The sequence below is a fragment of the Talpa occidentalis genome, unplaced genomic scaffold (assembly GCF_014898055.3).
Source record: "Talpa occidentalis isolate TD23 unplaced genomic scaffold, MPIMG_talOcc4v2.1 talOcc4.9, whole genome shotgun sequence".
In the NCBI taxonomy this organism is placed as follows: domain Eukaryota; kingdom Metazoa; phylum Chordata; class Mammalia; order Eulipotyphla; family Talpidae; genus Talpa; species Talpa occidentalis.
In genome coordinates this window covers 64,443,978-64,465,627 of record NW_023605305.1, presented here as the reverse complement: position 1 = coordinate 64,465,627, position 21,650 = coordinate 64,443,978, and the positions used below count along the sequence as shown (strand labels likewise).

General features: G+C 44.6%; 1 protein-coding gene across 1 annotated transcript in view; it reads right to left on the bottom strand.

Annotated features, from left to right (window-relative positions):
• PLPP3 (phospholipid phosphatase 3) overlaps nucleotides 1-21,650 on the bottom strand; it is a 77,387-nt gene that overhangs the window by 10,071 nt on the left and 45,666 nt on the right. The window contains exons 3-5 of the mRNA XM_037499596.2: nucleotides 13,506-13,786; nucleotides 13,059-13,116; nucleotides 1,944-2,120 (exon numbers count right to left, since the gene is read on the bottom strand). Of these exons, the coding sequence (XP_037355493.1) occupies nucleotides 1,944-2,120; nucleotides 13,059-13,116; nucleotides 13,506-13,786 (516 nt within the window). The remainder of the gene's footprint in view (nucleotides 1-1,943; nucleotides 2,121-13,058; nucleotides 13,117-13,505; nucleotides 13,787-21,650) is intronic.

Below are 21,650 nucleotides of genomic sequence, written 5' to 3'. Positions count from 1 at the left end.
CACTAGCTCTGACCTTGGATGACTTGAATCACTTCTCTGAGCCTGAGTTACTGCATCTATTAAATGGTTTTGGGTGCTGACAAAGAGAAAATGGGTAGAGGATCTGAAAGGATGCCGCAGGGACTAGGTGCTTTACCAATGCTAGCACCTAATTCCAGTCCAGTGTTACACTCGCCACAGAGAAACAGTATAGTCAGACCCCTCACTTTCCTGCTTGAACATAAACCCCAGTCTTCCCAGACTCTTTGTCTAATGGTGCAAGGCCAACTTCTAGTATATAAAAGAGAGGAAGGCTACCAAGGATCCCCCACCTTTAAATTTTTTAATCACAAGTGCAGGAGACTCCAATTAGGCAATGGCACCGAGAAGGAAGTACAACCTTGGCCCCAAGGCAGGGAGGGGCCTAATCCTGTCGAGAGCAAAACCCAGAAGGGCACAGTGAGCAAGAGGTTACCCTTGGTACAAACCCCACCTCCCACTGTCACTTCACACTGACGAGCCAGCACTGGAGAACACACTGGTCAGAGACAGCTGTTCTCATTAATGATTTGTTCCTCCCCAAACAACAACTAACTAAAGAACAGAGCCATCAAAATAGCCAGTCCCTTGGGCTAGGGTTGCAAGGCCAAGGCTGGCAACAGCTCAGTGCCACCTTCTTCCTGCAGCCCACTCTATTACCCCAGCTGCTCTCCCTCTTCGTGCCTGCTGCACAGAGTCAGGCCTACGCTGTCTGTCCACGTCCCAGTCATGACCCCACATCAAATTGTACCTTCTGCATTCGGCCTATGCCCTTTTCATCCCTTTGCTTTCAAGAGAATGTCTCATTAGTGTTCTCAAGAAGGGTTAGATCCACTCATCCATTCTAGCTTTGGCTAGTTAAGCATACATGCACTCACTCAGTGCTAGGATCCCTAAGAGGCCTTGGTGAAGCTTGCAGAAGAACAACACATGCTACCCATGGTCCCTGCCCCCAAGGAAGTCACAGTCTAAAGGGAGACACATCTATAATTTCAATCCAGAGAAATACCACGCTAGGGGAAGGGGGATTATTGCAGGGAGATGAGCAGCAGCTGCAGCTAGGCCTAGAAATCAGGGAGGGACTAAGGGCCTACTGTGTGGTGCCCAGACAAATAATGCAACCTACTGTGTGGTGGCCAGACATCCAGCCTTTACGTGTCTGGACTCCTGCTGGACTGGGATGAGCTCCGAGGGGGGTCCAGGAAGGCACATTACCAGGGCAGGTACTCTGTTACGTTTGCTGAATAAGCCCCTTTAAACTTTCGTAGGTGGGAAAGGCAGAGATTACTGAGGAGATGGCAGCCCAGAGAAGTGGAATGCCTTATGCACCTGCACTGGGAGTGCAGGATGTCTGTGGGAAGTCTATGAGGAGGGCAACCATTCATTTGGGGCAAATCAGGAGGTGGCCCTGCCCAAGGCCATTCTTTAGGGAGTTCTGTAACTGCAAAGTCCTGCTCTGGGGAAGAGTTCCCCTCTTCTCCAGTCGCTATCACATTCATGATCTGACCCAGTCACTCTAAAGGTCACAGCGGGCAGGGTGTCTTCCCAGAAGCTGAGAAGTTCTACAGTGGTACATGAACACTGAGTCAGTAGACATAACATGTGACCCAAGGCCAGTTCCCTCCTCTCTTGAACACTCAATGTCCTCTTTCATAAAGTGAGCAAGTTGGACAATATCTAAAATTTCTTCCCATTGCAACATTCTGTGAGCCCAAGCTGTGTTTAAGGAGACGAGGATTTATAGACCCTGCTGGAGTAAGACTCGCAGGCTGGAAAGAAAAAGAACGATTCTCATTCCACTGGAGGGGTTCTCCAAGCAGAGAAGAGGATTGAGAGTGCCCCAGCTTTGGTTACTGAGCTGGAAACATTTAACAAGCAAGCAGGCCAGGACTCCGCTTGCATACTGAGGACAATATCCTACTTACTATGCAGCAGGCCACCAAGGCTCCTTGTGCGAATCCTGCCAGAACGTCGCTGGGATGGTGCTTGTGGTCAGACACGCGGGACAGGCCCGTGTAGAAGGCCATCATGAGCAGGGTGAACTGCAGAAGGGGCCGGAGCAGGCGCGCCCCTCGCCAGGTGAAGCGGGCCTGCAGGTACAGCTGGAGGGAGATAAAATGAACAGATGCTAAGTGACTTGCTAGGCCATGGTGACACCAGGTCAACACAGGCTACATGTTCACTAAATGGAACCATCTCGATATCTTGGGTGATATGATAGAAAAAGAACATTCAACTTGGACAAGCCAGTGAGTTGCACCCTGCCTGGCACACAGTAGATGTTTGACAAATGTCACTTCCCTTTTATGTCTTTTATGATTAGAACTAATTAAAGAACAGCAAGCAGGGCAGGAAAAGGTTTCATTTTTACAGTTGATGACAACTCAGTTAACACATTTTTGTGTTTTCCCAGAGTGACGGCTACACAATCCCCACTTTCTCTGCCTCTCCACTGCCAGACTGCCATAGAAATAAAATACATGACAAAGAAGGGAGGCGATCACGCCAGTTACAGGAGCAATGCTGTCAAAAGACAAGCCATCGCCTGAAACTATGCCTTTTGAATCAGAACATAAGGAAATACACGACCCAATCAGACAATGACAGAGCTTTCCAATCGAGGTTAACAGACATTGGAATTGGGTCGGTAAAAAGTAACCTGAAGAAAAATGGAAGCAAAAAAACCCACCCTCAGCCAAAGCCACTAAGTTGAAATGACGTCAACTGGGCATTGTCCCTCGGAGTTATCTTGTTACAGTTTCCGTTCTAACCTCTGGGCACAACCTACTTCCCAGGTTCCTGTGGGAACTTGGAAAATGAGGAGGAAGAGGCGATGGGACAAGGGGAACTTCCGACTACAAATCAAAGCAAAGCACTTGGAGAGGCAGAGAGGCCAGGATAAAGGGAAAGAGAGCAGAAGGCGGGGTTGGAGGCCTAAAGATAGGCCTGTGACAATAAAGGGGTGACTCTGCCCTTCTTGAGACAAATGGACACCTTCCTTTCCGTGGTCAGTACAGAGCAAGGCAGCCGCTGGTCCAGAGGAGACAGAAGAGTGGAAGATTCCAGAGTCACTCTTGCCCAAATAGGAATAGTGTCTAGCACAGAATCAATCCTCAACTAGAAAAACTATTTCAAAAATCCCAGGCATGGAAACAGCAGCCAACTTCATAATCATTCTGAAATTATATGAATGCATTGTTGGGAAATCCAAGATTAATGGGTTTCTATATAAAAAATAATAACGAGCTAAAATCTAAAATCATCATAATAACAAAGATGATTAAATAAATAGTAATTAGCTTACCAAAATTGCATAGGGCCTTTATGAAGTAAGGGATGTAAAGGACAATTTGGATAGTTAGCATTTTTATTTATAAGAACGTTCATTTATAAGGACACTCAACTTATAAACACATAAACTGACATGTGAATTCAATCAGATTCCCATGGACACCTTAAAAAGACTTGGGGGAAAATGTTGGGAAAACGATTCTAAAAAAAATTCTAAAAAAATTTAAAAGATAACCTAAAGATCAAACTAGCCAGAAGAAATAAATACATAAGCAAACAATCCAGGCACTATGATAGGTACTAAGGACACAAAAATGAGAGGTTATAAGTCCTGCCCTATTGAGCATATAGTCTCAGGGTGGGGGCGAGACGCATGAAAACAAGTGTCCTTAAGGGTTTCATGAGAACTAGGAAAGAAGTTGTGGGGCCAGGGTCAATTAGCAAGGGGAAGGGATACTTGACTTGAATCATCAAGATGAATTTGAATTTGCTAGGAGTTTAAGGGGATGACAGTGAGGGGTGTGTGTTCCAGGCAGAGCAATGGCTTAAAAGCCAGCAATCAAGGACTCAAAGAATTTGAGTTAGTTCAGTAGTTCAGTACAGCTGAAGAGGGTGCATGGGGGTGGGGGTGAGGAGTCGAGAAGGAGTGAGAGATGACACAGGGCTACAGTGGAAGCAGAGGCAGTTCACAAAGGGTGCTGGATGTCAAACTAATAAACTTGGCCTTCACTTAGTCAGGAAGTCTTTCCCAAGCCATGCTCCCTGGAATGCTAAGGGTCTTTTGAGTCATAATTGGGAAACATTGCTAAAAGTCATGGTCAAAAAGTAAGTGATTTTAGGGAAGGCACTCAGTACCAGAAAAAATAATCAGCATATCAAAGGCTACTCCGTTTCTGCTCAAATGACCCAACAGTGCAATCGTGAATCAAAGACTCCTTCCTTTTGGGAGAGGGGATGGAGATGATGTTAGTGTAGCTGCAACTCAACACAGGTCTTCAGGAGAAAGCCAAGTCCCAGAACAAGGGGCAGTCTGCCTGCAGCATGCCCACCACGGCCTGGCCTTACTCCAGCCAGTCTTGGCAATGCAGAGGGGTGTGGTGGGTAACAGAAAGAGCAAATCTTCATCAGAAACATCTGGCTGCACTTCAGTTTGGTCACACTTAAAGGAAGCATAACCACCGCTGTTTCACAGGCTGTGGCACAGACTGCAGACTCCGTGGATCAAGCATCTGCACCTTGACCTGCTCAATAAACAGATGATTTTATTCTCTAACCACTTTTCTTAATTTGGACATAATAGCCTCTAGATGTTCTCATTTCTCTCAACTGAAAAATCTGCTGGTCCTCAGAAAGATTTGCTGAAAAACCTCCAACTCTTCCCCTGCCCCCTGCATGCGGCCTTTAGGTCACCGGCCTAGGAAATCAGGGTGGGGCAGAGGAAGGGAGTGTTCCCTCCCGGACAAGGCACACATCTCCCCTTCCACTGACTCAGACACTTAAAGCTGGAGCTCAAGAAAAGAAAAAAATAAATACATGAAAGGAGAGAGGAAGGGACCAGTCATTAGAATAGCTTCAGGAAGGGAGTGCTTATGAATGAGAAAGGAGTAGGGGGCCATGGGAAAAGACTCCCTTTGGGAAGCAGCTGGCCACAGAATCACAGTATCAGATGGAAACCTGCTCCTCCATCTCCATGAGTAACTAACACAGCTCATGTGAAATGTTTCGAGATCTCAGGATGGCGCTGGTGCCTGTAGCAGGGGATTCAGCGGAAAGCACAGCAGAAGTGAAATCTGGGGTGAGGCCCTGATGCCAGTTCTGGCTCAGTCATTTACTAAGTGTGTGGTCACTTAACTTGTAAACCTCAGTCGCCTCATGTGTGAACAGATGGGGACGTGAACAGTTTCTCCCTCTTCAAATTGGCAGGATCAAATGAGACAACACAGGACCCTGCCTGGACTAAGATGGGCCCACGGGCGCCCTTCAGAAATTGATGCCCCTTTTAGCCTCAGTGAATGAGATTTCTTTTCTTGACTGTTGATTGGACCACAACATGTAAATGACTAAAGAAAGCTATTACACAATGACCTTCCACCCAGTGGCTTCATCTAATTGGAGAAATAAGTTAGTGGCAACAGGCTTTGAGGTTGATCAAATGATCTGATACCTCCCTCTAATCCCACATCAATCTCACTGCTAACTGGTTTGGGTATTGCTAGTTCATGGCTCAGCTTGCATGAGCCACTCTGGGCTAAAGGCCTGGGCCTCCCCAGAGCTATCGAAAATGTTCTAGAACGCCAGCTCCCTTGGAAACCTGAGCCTAGGACACCTTGTGGGATAAGAGGCTCCATTCATTCCTTCTCCACGCGGAGGGGACGCCTTGTTCAGCAGAGGAAGTCAGACCTTTGACCACAGGGATGCCATGTCTCTATCCTGGGCCAAACAACAGAGACTTTCCCAGAATCAGAATGCCTGCAGGGGCTTCAGACAAGTCCTAGTCGTCCTGGATAAGGTAGTTAGGAAAGGGATGAATACACAGCTGGATGAAACCAGAAAGTTTAAATCACCCTGACCTCACCCAGTGGTCCTATAATATCTGTTTTCACTGCCCCATCTGCTCGAAGGCTTCTGGGCCAGGAAGCCAGCGGTAGGAATCCCTTCCTAAGTATCCATGGGCCGCTGCAGACAGTGTTTGATCTGAGGTCTGAGCAACTAGATTTGAATCTTCTCTCTGTTACATATCAGCTATGTGACCCTGGAAAAGTCACTCTGCTTCTTGGAATTTGTTTACTCTTATATAATGGAAAGAGGTTTGTTCATTAGTAAAACAGGTAAGGATCTAGTTGTTCAAAACTCTGAAGGACAGGCATGAATGAAATCAACTCCTCCCTAAAAAGAGGAAGGAAACATAAAATCCCTTTCCTGGACTAAGGCTTTTCTTCAAATTGTGAAATAAAAATGCTGATTGTAGAAAGAAAGATTTCAGAAAGTTGTATGTCTGCCCCCTCCACCTTTACCCCCAAAATGATGTTGCTCCAAAAATGGAGTTCTCTTCTTTCTGTAGAATTCCAACAAAACCTCCTTAGAAAGGGCTGGCTGAATCCAACCCGGCTCCTAGGGCCTGAACCAGCACAGTCAGATGCGGGGTGAGTCACCCTCCCTTCTTGCTAAGTCATTTGTGTCTCATTACATGATTTGCATACTGGTGAAACAGGTCTGTACTGTCCTCTGGCTTCATTTCCATCACCCCTGGGACCCTGCTGCTAAGACTGAAAAGGAGATTTTTTGTCTTTCCATGTGTCCCTGCCTGTCTCTTCCTGGAAATCTGTCCAGAGCACTGGCCCACAGGGAAAAGTGTCTCCCTCCTCTAAGCACCTTCGTGGCCCGTGCCTGAAGGCTCAGGAGCTGGTGATACGCCTATATGATGCAAAACTAGAATGTCTCTGACAAGTAATTCAACTTAAAGGACACAACAGAAATTTCAGTTGAGTGTTTTCACCTTTAGAGGGGAACTAGATCTTGTTCTCTGTCTCTGCTGCAGGGGAAAAAGAAAGTGCCATGTTGGTGATCACTGGTCCAGACACTGTGGAAGGTGCTGTAAATTACATTCCCTGCTTTGTCACAATCCTCCTGTTGGTGGATACCACTGTCCCCATTTTACAGATGATCAGAGACCAAAGAGGCCATGTCACTTGCTCTGAGTAACACGGAAAATGACTTGCCTCTTTCTAAGTCGACACTCTAACCACAGAACCACCCCGCCTCATTAGGGAATCAGTGCTTTGCACACAATACTGGTTCTTTTGGTAATTTATGGGGATTAGGCAGTTGTCAATAAACTGCAGGGGACATGCAGAACTTTAGGCTCCTCTAACTCACCAGTCATACTACGCTAATGTCCATATCAGAAACACAGCTTTTTTTGTTTTGTTTTGTTTTAAAGATTTATTTATTTATTTATACAAGCACTGGGTACAGTCAGAAGCGCAGAAGGGTGAGAGAATTCACCAGAGCCAGAGCGGGGAGCAGAACAGGTAGCCTTGCTACAGAGCATGGAGAAGGGTGTGGGTGAGACCAGTGGGGAGGTGACAATGTCAGCTTTTATCTTGATTTTGATTTTGCTCTTTTCCTTCTGGGCTTGTCTGGTTGTTCCTGACCCTTTTCTGTGGGTCCCCACTGGAAGTAGACTTGTGGCAGGCTTTGGGGCCTTCCTCTGGGCCAATCCCATTTGGATGGAGTTTTACCCACGAGGGGACGGGTAACTTTGGGTGCTTGATTTAGAAACTAGATTCTTTGCCTTTCCTGTATTGTTTCCTAATTGTATTAAGTTCTTTCCCATTAAAGTTTCATGTTTTGTGTTAATGCGGTGGATGGCAGAACCCTATATAGAATAGGCAGGTTTGCGGGGTTTAGGCTGCCCCTCTCTCTGCCCTGTAAAAGATTGATGAAGTACACTGCTGAGGGGAGCAGCGAGCAGCAGGGGAGGTCTGCACACCATGTGGGACCCTCCTCCTGTGGCCGGGGAGCAGCCGGGGATTGAACCGGCGCTGCAGAGGCTGCAGCAGTTTCACAACCCAGCGCTCAGCCGCTGCACCACCGGGGAGACCCCAGAAACACAGTTTTTGTAAGAGTGAGAGTAGGAGATTTTCTAAATCAATCTTAGCTAAGGAGAGCCAGTGAACTGGCTCAGCACACCTCACAGCAGCAGGAACAGCCCTCTCTGCTGAATGCCAACCCCTCAGCGCCCCGCCCCCCCCAACCCAGAGGCCTTATCCAACTGTTTTGCAACTACAGTTGACCCTTGAACAACATGGTTTGAACTGCATGAGTCCACTTAGAGGTGGATTTCTTGTAAATAGACAACATAAACCTACAGTCTCAATAAATATAGTACAGAAGCATAAATATATTTTCCTTAAGATTTTCTTTTTTTTTCCCTTTCGCCTCATGATTTTTCTTTTTTTTAAAAGATTTATTTATTTGTTTGTTTGTTTGTTTGTTTATACATACATGCAAGCACTGGGTAGAGTCAGAAGCGCAGCAGGGTAAGAGAATTCACCAGAGCCAGAGCGGGGAACAGAACAGGCAGACCGACGAAGTACACTGCTGAGGGGAATAGCAGGTAGCAGGAGAGGTCTGTCGCGCCATGTGGGACCTTCACCAGTGGCCAGGAATCGAACCGGCACTGCAGAGGCTGCGGGCAGCTTCGTAGCCCAACTCTCAACCACTGTACCACCAGGGGAGGCCCTCCTTATGATTTTCTTAATCATGTTATCTTTTCTCTAGCTTACTTCATTGTATGAATATAGCACGTAATACATATAACACACAAAATATGTGTTAATTGACTTATGCTATCAGTAAGGCTTCAGGTCAATAGCAGGCTTTGTGGCAGTTAAATTTTTTAGAAGTCAAAGATTAGAGGTGGTTATCCGACTGTGGGGTTCGTGCTCCTAACCCCCACGTTGTTCAAGAGCCAAGTGCATTTACTTTCAGACTTTCCATGCAAAATTGTGAGTTCTTTCAGAGGTCCTAGGTGCTCACACTAGATCAAGCAGAACAAATATTAGAAATGAGTGGAAGGGTGGGTGGGTGGGTGGATGGATGGATGGATGGATGAGATAAAGAGAAAGAGGAAAAAACATCTGGTACAGTGGTTTATTCCCCTTGGAAACAACCATCTTGTTCCTACAGAGGGTTCACCAGACACTCCCAGGATCTGTGGGTATGCCTCATGGGCATACCAGATCCCACTGCTTTAGGACTCTAAACATGTCAAACAAAACCTCAATGACTAACAACCGCAGGACAGAGAACATGGCTATCAGAGTACAGCCACTTCCCTGTTTCCTTGGTACCCGACGAGCCCTCCGACTGACACATGGGCAGTTCTCACAGGCGCCACAGTCAAGAGGCCATAGGTGAACAGTTCAGCAGAGTCAGCAGAGATCTTCCCACACCACACCAGCCTCTCACCATCCTATCAAGTGGCTCCTGGGAAAGGAGTAATGTTCTTGACATGACTTTGTGCTGCCTAATCTGAGCTGCAAAAGGAAGAGCTGGGATGGAGAATCACAAAGGTTTGCTTAATCACAAAGGTTTCCCCCCTTGTAACCTCCACTCACTGCTCCCTACCAGCCACCAGAGCTGTCCTGCACTGATACCTGCAGTTCCCAAATCACCATCCTCCTGTTCACCTGCACACAGGTAGTTATTCCAATCTTTCCATCTTCATGTGTCTCATCCTCCCAGCAAGCCTTTCCTGGCTTCTGCCACCCTCCATTCAAGTTACTGTGATGGCCACAATTCTATGCTTTCATAATAACCTCCTTGTCCCTCCTGCACAGTGCACCAGACTATTGTCACTGTCTACGTTACTCTAGATGGAACTCCCCAAGGTTGGTGGCCATGCCTTACCAATCTCTATATTCCCACCCTAGCATGGCACATGGTACATAATAGTTACTCACTAATAGGAGCTAAGCATTGAATGTGGACTGAGTTGAATGCAGGGCCCAGGTGTGGTATATCACAATAGCCCCAGAAGGTAGCAGAGTGTCTGGTCTGGAAGAACCATTCATTTAGGCAGCCAAGACTTCCCTGACCATGGAGGTGCAGGGTCAATCCAGATGCAGTCCTCTGGGGTTTAGGCCAGGGTTCGGGGGTAGGAAGCATTGCTTACTGTTTATACATGTTGTGGAATTTTTCTTATTAGAATTTGCATTAATCTCTAACAAGCCTTAACCTCATCCTTAAGCTTCCTTGCCCAGAGATAATTTGGTGTTTGGGGCATGGCTTTTCCCAGCTAACCATTTTACAAATCAAAAGCCAATATGGAATGCCTTCAAAGCCGTGGGAGGCCCCAGATGGTAGCTGGTGCTGAAAGGCCTGGAATAGGAGTGGCGGGCACTTCTGGTGGCCGCTGCCTTTGAACTCCATGGTTATGTGGGCATAAGTTAGTCCCTGACGGCTTCCCATTTTCTCTTTCAGCCCTTAGGAAGTTCAAACATCTTTGAAATAGAACCACAGAGATCAAACCATCTAATTCTACTCTTGCATTTGACAGAGATGGGGAAAATGGGGTTTAGAGAAGAAAAGTGCAAGGACTTTGCAAAACAGATGACTGTCTCCACTTTACAAACGAGGCTGCAAAGCTAAGTAGCCCTTCATGGCTCCACATGGCCAGAGACACATTGGACTCCAAAGGCAAAGCTGGTGAAGTTACACCAGCTGGTTAAAGGTGATTCTCCCCAATGGTCCAGGGAAGCTGTGAATCACAGGCTGCACCAACAGAGCCCAGGCTGCCCTAGGGGAGACTAGATCTCTCCTGCTCGGGTCTGGCGCTTCCTGAAACCAGACAGAGACACATGGAGTGGGGTGTGGGGGAGGCTCGACAGCCTTCTCTGATGCAGTATAACCCAGCAACCTGGGCAGCGATGGTGTTCTCCACATTTCCGTCAGACAATTTTGCTCATTGGACAAAAGTCTGAGATTTCTGTATAATATCATATAAGAACCAGCCCTGACAAAGAGCACTGTCCTCCTTACTTCTTGGCTCTTAGCTTCAGAGACTGTTTCACAGCAAGAGAACCTTAGAGCTACAAATAGATCCCTGTGTTTGGGTGTGTATGTGGATGTCTTTGAGTTACCATTGTCGAGCATGTATATGTCTGCCAGAGTTCTTAAGAGCCAGTGGTGTGTACATGTGTGTATATGTATAACTATATACTCAGGGATGAAAGAATAAGGAGGATCTTCTCTTTCTCCTTTTCCTTTCCTCCTAACTTCCTCCTTTTCTTCCAGGAATATGAAAGCTCTATAATTTTTTTTCCTCCCTCAGAGAGATGCAAATAAACATTCAATCAAAATCCATTCCTCACCCATCATCCCCACAGAGATCTTTTGTTGTAATCACAGCTAGTAAGGAGGTGATGGGGTGGGTGTGGGGGGCATCTCCTGCATTAAAGCAGATCTGAAGAAAGGCAGGCAGCCTTCAGGTGAAATTGAAAATGGTCTCAGGAGCTTCCGTTCTTGAAGTTTACCCTGCAGAGATCTTCTCTTTGGTTTTACTGGTTATAGTGCACTACAATGTAAAGAATGCACAACAATGCTGGAATCATGCACACTAATCTTCAAGTAACTTTGCTGTCTCTTAAGGGATGTAGAACTTTTATTCCTTCACTTCTTAGATTACACTTGGTTGTTTTAAGCTGGAAACAGGGCAATCATAATACCTCTCATCAGGATGTTGAAGAAAATGGAATGTGACAGTTCAACAGTGCCTGGCACCCAGAAAGCACCAGGAACACACCAGAGCCTTTACGGTTTGGGTGGCCGGGGGCACACAGTGCAAGGTGCTAGCTCCAAATTATCCCACATTTTTCTCTTGGAAGAAAATGAAGGAACATGATAAAAAAGGAACCCGCTCCTCCCAGCACCTTTACAAAGCACTCTGATGTAACATTTGCAAAATTGTTTCCAGTCCTGGGTAAAATATAAAAATGGAACAGGAAACTAAATATCTTTGTTAAATTACCCATCCTAGGAGCAAAGCAAAAACAAAAACAGCTACCAAAAAAACGGAGAAAGGAGGAAAGTCCCATTTGTAAATAAATGACATCCCTGTGTAGGTCCGGCCCACCTTGCGTTAGAAGGCATCCTAGGTAACGGGAAAGGATTGGGGGAAAACAAACAAGAAACCTCACTGTTGTTTTTTCCAATTCTGAATTATATTTTTTAAAGTAAGTCTAAATTAAAACGTTCATTTTCCAAACAGCTTATGCTCATCTGAGCTATGTCTGACCTCTCAGTGCCTTTTCGCTCTGAACTCTACCAGGGCAGCCGAAAGCAGGAAGTACTGGCACGTGGGTCTCATTCAAAAAAAGAGAAAATGCAGGGGGACCAAGCTGCACCCACAAGAGAAAGTGGTCAGCCACTGTCCGTGGCAGGAGAGAGGGGAGCGCAGAGCACATCACCTGCACCCCCAGCATCTTCAGGAAGTCAGAGTGGACACAGCAACATGGGGAGGCCATAGCTTCCCCATTAGGGAAAGGCCCCCAAGACCACCCTGCTCAGCCTCTCTGGGTCTGGGGCTCCGCATGTGAGAAATGGAGAGATAAGGATTTCCTACTTCGATGACAAGGCACCTGTGCTCACGGATGCAGAATTGTAAACTCAAAATCACCTGGTGTAGTCAGATAATGATGATTTTCCAAATCCCTTCACCAGTGGAGTATGGAGGAGGACTGGTGTGATGATCACAAGAGAAATCTGATCACAAGGCTAGGATTTGAGTGCCAGCTCTGGGGTTCAGGTAATCTTTGGCAGTTCACCTGAATTCTTTGAGCCTCACTGCAGTAATCCTTTCCAACAGTAGAGATAATGTGACTTAGACTATAAGGTTCCTGCAAGGATCAACTGAATTGATGGATTCTCAGAAAACAGTGCTTGATATCCTAAAATGTCATCATGGATCTTTATCCACTTTATAATTTCAAAATGGGCCACAATTCTTACCAAGTAGGCACAGTAAATATTATTTTTATTTGAAAAATGAGAAAAGCCTGGAAAGTCAAACAGTTTCTGCTAAGGCAGTGGCAAGGCTCAGAACAAACCAATTTTTTCCAGCTAATCTCTTTTTCCAGGTTTTCACAGAGAAGGCTGTCCCTAACCACTCTGAGGGCTCTAGGCACAGAGGGGATTTGAGCTGGGGTTGGACGCTGGACTCCCGCTATCAGAGGGAAGGTACTTACCACCAAATACAGCATAGTGTACATGGAGAAGGAGGCGTGGCCAGAGAAGAAGGACTTCCTGCAAAAGCAAGAGAGGGCCATGAAGGGCCACATTCACATCCCTGATAAACGTCTGACTGTTTTCCCTCCCTAGACTGTGACCTTGAGAGCAGCACTGACTGCTGTGTGCATTTTTGCATCTTTGGTAGTGCTTTGGACACACTGACTGGAACATAGCAGGCACCCTTGGATGCATGAATAAACAAAAGAATGAATGGACAGACTTATCGATGCTATATCATTGTTTATTTACATATCTGTCTCACTCATTTGACCATAACTCAAGAATAGGACTATGCGTTATTCATCCATGTAAATCTGCGCCTAGCACTGGGATTGGCACATGGTAGGCACATGCTCACTGAACTACCCGAATCAAAGGGGTGGCCACGGGAGGAGGTATCTCACCTGGCTTCCTGGACTTTGCTGTCATCACCTCTGCATGTGTAAGAATGGATGTAGCCCTCAGAGCAGTTGATCTGGCGGAAATCAGGGTTGCAGACATTTAAGAAGTGAGGACGCAGGCGTCCTATGGAGACTTTGGCAATGTCTGTGAAGGACTGGCTGATGGCACAGCCAAAGAGGAAGCAACCCACTTGCTTGTAGAGGGCTGCCACGTAGGGATTCTGAATCGTAGACCGAGACTTCTCCTTCAGGTAATAGATCCGATAGAATTCCCCTGTGATGATCTGAAAGGAAACCAATAAAGGAATTAAGCGGTGTCAAGGCCCATCATCAAAACTGCTTGCTGCTCTATAGGGTATTTACTGATATAAGAGAATGTTCAGTATGTAACTGCAGAGTATAGTCTATAAAATCCCAATTTCTATTTAAGAAGTACACAAATAGGCGTGTGAGGAAAGAAAAAAGTGCTAACATGGTCACTATTTCCTTTGTTCAGAAGTCCTGCATAGCCATTTAGTACCTTTGCAACAAGAAAAATATACAATCAAATATATCTACATATACACTGTATGTACACACACACACACACACACACACACGCACGCACGCACGAGCGCGCGCGCGAGAGAGAGAGAGAGAGAGAGAGAGAGAGAGAGAGAGAGAGAGAATCAAATAAGGATTTAGCTACAGAAAAAAATGTTAGAGGAAGAATCAAGGACATGATTACAATTGGCCAGGATGACAGGATCTGAGCAAATCTGAGGCTTCTGGGATTTGGAGTAAAGGATCACCAACAAGTATCTAACTCTACAAAGGGCCCCAGACTTGTGCTAATGTTAAGCCAGCTGGAGTTTCTGTAGAAAACAGTGAATGCTACAGACCAAATTGTGGGTTTGGAGTGGGCTCTGACTCCTACCCGGTGTCCGTCAGCAGTGACTAAACCTCTCCAAGCTTCAGCGTCCCCTCCACGAGAGGAGGCTACCATGTTTGCAGAGTTGTTGGCTTAAATGCGGTACCGGGGATGGGAAATGACCTGGCTTAGGAAAAGGGTTCTTTTCATTTTACTTCTAAAAGTGTGGGATGATGAAAAGAACACTGGTCTAAAAATCAAGGAACCTGTAACACAATGGCCTTCAGTGCTCGCGAATTTCCCCAAGCCTGCCTGCGTGGTCTCCTTGATCCCGAAGGATAGGGAGTACCAGGAAGTGAGTCTTTCTCCATTTCTTTGTGTCTACTCCTCGATGCTTAGGGGACATTTATTATTACTTAAAAAAAAAGAAAGCTGTTACTTATTGATGACCTACTGCATACTAGGCATGCTTTTATAGACTTGATTTCATGAAATCCTCACAACCACTATAAAGATACAAACGGTTAAGGCTCATAGAGGGGAAGCACCGCAACTCAAACTGCCCAGTTGCACTTAAAAATGCAAGGTAAATTCCCTTACATTTGCCCTTACAATGTCTATTCAGCAGATGACCAGCCCGGCTGGACGATGTTTAACCACACGGCCTGCTGCCCTTGGCTTAACTCCACAGCATAGCCTGACCACTTCCTGGTTGCAACCACAGTCTAGGGACCGAGAAGTTCAACTCATCACTTACCACAATGCCCCTTTCACCCTTCCTCCCAGCACAGGATGATGAGCCACACTTGCCCTTTCAGGGAGCAAAGAGCATGTTCCCCAGCACAAGGGAAGCAACAGACTCACACATCCTGACATCCTTTTTCTAAGTCCCCCATTATTCACTGACAACAGAGGAAGGCATCAAGGTGCGGAGTCCAATCCAAGTCCTCGGGGGCTCCAAAGTCTGGGCTTAGGATGGTTGGCCAAGCAGGTGGGAAGTGTCAGCAGAGCCAGGGGATGAGCAGGTGTGTAGGGAGACCAGCTTCCACCACAGCCAACATTTATACAGTAATTCTGTGCTTACAAATGCTTGATATTCCTAATGCTACACTTTGTTTTCCCAGATCATATTCAGCGTGGTTCTGGATTCGAGAGAGATGGCACGGGCCCATTGGGTCTAGCACCCTGGCTTAGCCATTCCCTGAGAGAACAGGAGCTGGCCCCGCAGGGGTGGCTCAGACTCCATGGGTTGAATGAAGGAATGAATGAAAGGGAGCAGGAGAGCAATTTTGCTTTATTGCAAAATTGGAAATATCCTCTAAACATTACCGAGAGCCCTTTGATAACACGTTACAGAGATTAAAATCTGAGAAGCAGAGCAAGTCAGAAATGAAAGGGGCCATTATACATGGAAGAAACTGAGGTCCTAATTAACTCACAGCTAAAGATTAGACACAGGTGTCCTGACTCCCCGCCCAGCATTCTTTCCTACCACTCGTGGTCTAACTCCCCTTTTGAACCTGTTTATATTTTCACCCTATATAACCTCACAGGCTAACAAGTTCCAAATGTTTATTACCAAATGTTTATGTTCTCTTTTTTACTCTTCTTTATTTATATAAAAAAAATTATATAAATCATGCTCACAGGACTTCAGATGCAGGGGGGAGAAAACTAACTAGGTGTCAAAGGGCCAGAGTTGGAGAACCTACTGACTAAATGAATGTGGTTGATGAGTTGGAGTCTCTGCAAAATGAGGGTGCTAGACTCCATGATACAAGCCTTCAAAATTGCTGTGACTTTTCTTCTCAATTCTTCTGTGCTATCTTCCCCACTTGCCTTGCAGCCAAAGGCAATACATAGCAGCAGAGGGAGAGTCCTCGGAGAGGACACCCCAGGGACACCCCAGGCAAGCAGCAGAGTGGAGGTCCCCTGCACAGCCCTGCCCTCGCACTGCTCCTGAATTCTCATGCCATTCCACGGCCACAGACTCTGAAACTTTCTAAATTGACTTGAGTGTGACTTCCTGTTTGATGCTAAACGAGAACATGTGGGTTTACACTACAAGTTAGCATCTCTTACAAGAACTTAATGATTAATTGCAAGTACCTTGTGGTACAATCATGGTTTAGGGAGAAAGGATTTGATTACATTCAGGAACTCCTTTTAGCTCTAATATCCCTTCTTTCTCAAACTTCGAGTTTTTAATGCCACAGATTATAAAGAGTAAATTGCTATTATTAAATGCTTCCTCTTCTCATATGCCATAAAGAGATGGTGCCTCAAATTCCTAAGAACAATGCTAATAATAGTAGCCATCTTTTACATTTCTTTTGCTCTTTTCAGTTCCCCTTAATCTGCAACTCTGTGAAGATGTACCCCTACCACAGATGGGGTACTAACGTTGGTTGAGAGGTATCTCAAGATATCTGGAGGATTCAAGGCTAGTGAGTGCTAGAGCATGGAGCTCAGACAGTCTGAGTCTCAAGTTCAAAATCCCACAGGGGACGACATCGTGATAATTTTATTATTTCTATTGTTATTAACAGCAATTTCCACTGTAGAATACCAATTGCATATTTTCAAGGGCAGGCCCAGGTTGAAGCCATTTAGCAGACATATGACTCTAGGACCACATGGCTTCTGGGGCACCCCTGACAGATCTGGGAGTTAATGAGCAACAAATTATGTATTTTCTCCATCCCCTTGTACAGAAAGGTCGGGGAGTCGACAACACAGTCATAAATCATCATTATGAACCAGGCGGACTTGGCTTCTTGTAATCCTAACCCTTAAAAGACCATTTAATGAAATTTGGTTGTGAAAGGCAGTCCAAATGCCTCACCTCTGCAGAAGAGGCGAAGGCTTAAATTGTTCTCCGACATGCTACACACCTAACTGGAGTCCTAGATTTACTGCTTTCGGATTTTATTCATTACTCACAATGTTTTTATTCCAGAGTAATAAAATAAAAGCTCCATTCCTCCCCCTGCCCCCACCCGACAAAGGCTTTGTCCCCACCCCTGGACCCCAGCCCCTGGAGCCAGCATTTCTGCTTCAGTCAGCAGGGTTGTGATATGTAAATTTCACTGCTGAGAAAAATGCCTTCAATGTTGATCTCTTTCTGAAACAGCAAGCAACAGATTCTGGGGTGATGGCAGGCTGCCAGGCGAACACAGGAGAATTCTCCCCTACCTGCCTTTTAAAGCACTTGGCACGGAATCTGGAAACTAATAAAGTGGGAAAGCATTGCAATTAAGCTATGAGGGGACAGAAAGGGATCAGTCCTTGCCTGAGCACTGCTAAGAACTGAGCAAGGTTGTCTCCTCTCTAAGACAGCTCCCCTTCCTGTCTTTTCTGGTGAAAAAGGAGTTCAACTGACCATCTATTCACAAATATTGAACAGTTCCAGAGAAGAAATTTGGAGAAAGATTAGGATAGACATTTTGGAAAGGAGAGCGCAGAGGATGGCCAAAGAAGCACTAGCTTTGGCGCTAGAAAAACCTATCTGAATCCCACTTGTTACCTTAGTTAGACAAGTGACTGCACCTCTCTGGGCTAAGGTCTTCTTGTCTATACAATGAGATTAATCAGTCATATTCCTAGGATTTCTTTTGGGAGAACTACTGGTGGTTTGGTGAGCCTAATGGGGTAACACACATCTGAAGAGGTATGAATCTATGCTCCTAAGTCATATACAGTGTGTAAGCTAACATGATTACCTTACCAAAAACAATGCAACTTTTTAAAAAATTGAATAAAAAAATGACGTTAGCAACATTTTACATATATTTTTCCAACATGAACTATATATAAAATCTATTATGCTTTTCATGTAATATATCACACGTAAGTATATATTACATGTTAATATAGCACACAAAAGCATATTATAGTAATATATATTTGATATTGAGAAGAATATACATAAAATATTGCTGTTTATTTATAAATAAAATATTCGTTCATCTCTATAGATACATAGGAAAATACACACAAATTATTTTTAAATTGAGAATAAAGCATGTGTTTTGCTTTTGTCATCTAAGATTGTTTTGACGGTTTCTTAACAGCTATACAATCTGCAACACTCTGATTGAAATGAGTCATTAGTTTTTGACCATTGATACTATTTCTAAATATTGGTTATTATAAAAAATGCTGCGATGAGCAATCTTGAATTTAACACTTTTATATCTTTAATCATATTAACCTGTGATTCTTTTACTAAATTAAAGCCTGGGAAAAAGTAAGCTTAATCATATCTACCTTTAGGATTGCCAGGGAACTCAAAAAGGTGATATGTTGAATACCCATCCCCTAGTCCAGCAACCCTCCAAAAGTTAACTTTCCTTTCCTTCCATGGAGAAAAGAAAACAAAAAATTAACCAATGCTTCTAGAGAATACATTTTCCAAGACACTTCCAAGACACAAGCTCCTTTGAAGTGAACACTCCAAACTGCAGAATCTGGAAGTGCCGCCCCCTCCAGGGTAGAAACAGAAAATATGTCAAAGGATGTTGGTGTTGCCCGTGTTATTTAAGATTCTTCAAGGGGACGAAGCAGGAGTCTAAACCCAAGGCAGCACAGGCATCCCTACTGAATTGTTTATGTTATTTTTTAACATTCCATGCTATTTATAAATTATCCCTTCAAAAGTAAGATTTTTGCACAGTGTCCCAACAATCCCTCTTTTAGAGACTGGGAAGTCATCATGTCCCCCTGCCGAGTTCAAAGGACAAACTTCCCTATATATTTGATCTGCTTTAATAATAATAATATTTGTATAACACTTTACAGCTTACAAAAGCACTTTCACATCCACTGTACTATTTGATTCACACAACACCCTATGAATTACTAAATTATTATCAACACTTTGTAAGTGAGTATGGTGAAGGCCAGAGAGACCAGTGAATAACCCATGATCAGAAATAGGACAGTGGCAGGTTGGTCACTGAAGCCTGCACCCCCTCATCATGTGCTCTGAGGGCATAGAGCTGGCTTTCTCTTAAAAGAGCTGCTAGCCACGGGATCTGTGTCTTCGGGGATATAGAAGTTCATAGAGCGCTAGCAAGGTTATGCAATCTTATAAGGCACTTGCACACCTAAGGCCCTGCTGGCCATAGAGAGCCACATAGTTCTTTCACCTCTCAGTTACACAGATTAATGAGCTTCTTTCAGCCCAGAAGACATTCGTTCAACAAACATTTGATGATGTAGAGTAATGAAGGGTGAATCACTTTTCTCAGTCACAAGGGAAAGGAAGAAGTAATCTTGTAAGGATGGGAATGGGAGTGTAAACTGTATTTGCTCTGAAGTTGAATGCTCTATGGACTGTAACAAAATGCAGTGTCTTTAGTGACATATAGTTGATGAGAAACTTAATCTTTGATTATTCTGTCACTTGGTTGTCTTCAACCTCTTGGCAGAAGGTCAGTGCCTCACATTCTGAGAAAAGCAGTGAGGATCTAGGTCTGTCCAAGGTCACCAGCAGAATTTCTGGACTCTATGAGTAAGTCAAAACTCCTATGTGTAGCATATGGATGGCAAAGAGACCAGACAGAAGCCACATAAAGTCTTTATGGTTGAAATTACAGTGGTCGCCCTATGCCTACAAACTATGAAGAATATGGTCTGAACCAGGAACCACCATGCTTTTCCAAAAAATCAGATTCAAATTTTCTGAACTTCTTAATTTCACACGAAATCATACTTTTCTCCCCATTTCTCAAACATCTGATTCTCCTTCCAATGGCTCCACTTCTGGGTTCTACTAGATACATACAGGTTTTCCCTGGGGTTGTCTCTTTGGCATTCTGCTATGATCTCATCTGTGACTAGTTTCAAGTCTTTTCTCTGTGAGAAGACCTCCAAAAGGGCATTACCCTTGTCTAATTCCAGCTTACTCCTTACCCTTATCAGCTCTACTCCCAATCACCCAACTGGATATCAAACCAACGTTATTTAGCATGTCAACCAAACCAAGGCTAAGATCACATTCTTTCCAACTTCTACCCCAAAGCTCACTTCTCTTCCCTTCATTTCTTATCAAGGTGCCACCAAATATATACAGAAAGTCCAGACTTACTACTTAGCAATGGTGGGAAAGTGACAAATATTCAGTAGAAACCATATGCTGTGTCTCCCACACAACCATGAAAGGTGAACAAGTGATTCTTTACAGTGAACTACGTTGCCAGCATTTGTTGGATGTTTGTGTTATGTATAGACTTTGTGTTAGATGATATCGCCTATCTTGTCAGCTAATATGATTGTCCTGAGCACATTTAAGGTAGGCTAGGTAAGCTATGGCAATCAGTAGGTTAGGCCTCTTAAATGCATTTTCAGCTTAGGATTGTTTTATTTCAACTTAGGATGGTTTGTTGGAATGTATCCCATCCTAAGTGGACGACCTGTAAGTGCATGAAATCTTGGGCTCCTCCTTCTCCCTTATTCCATTGTTATCAGTTTTAGTTCATCCTGCTTCTGTGTCTCATATCCATTTTTTTTTTTCTCTCTCTCTTCCCCTTGCACAGCTGCCATTGTGGTTCAGGTCTCATCCTTACCTTTTTATAAAAATTGGCCAAGGTAGCTTTAAAAGCTTTCATCAATCTCAAGTCAACTAGCTGAAATGAAAACTCAGTATTCAAGGGTTTTCAGAAACTTGCTATAATCTTTTCCTACCTTAACTTCATCTATTCTCTTAGTCTCTATTTCTCCAGTTTTCTGAAAACTTTGCTTCCATCTCTACCATTGTTGAAATAATCCCTTCTCTCTGGAATGTCATGATCTTTGATGAAGATCTCACCCATCCTTCAAAGTAGGCCTCATGTGCCAACAAGTATATTGGGTGAGAGTTTTGTTTCTTTTACTTATGAGTCTTGGGTAACTGAGCTCTGCAAGTCTCAGTTTCCCCAGGTACATAAACAGGGATAACAACACCACCAAGAGCTCCAGGCCTATTGCAATAATTACTGGGACAAGCACTCAGTGGATGCTGATAAAGATGAAGCCTTCGCCAATGTAAATAACCTTCAGTGATGTACCTCTGAATTCCTGTAACACTTTATTTCACCTCACTCCATCAACAGCACTTGGAGTCATTTTTTCTTGAAGCTCTTGGCTCTCTAAGGCTTACTGTACAATCCTGACTCTGAGCAATTATTTAGTCTCCTTGAGGGTCTAACAATGTAGTCCCACTTACACTTGCTCTGCTTCCCCTTTAGACCATAAGCTCTGAGGACAGGATCTGTGTTTTATACATTTGCGTATAGGCCAAGGTGCCCATCACAGTG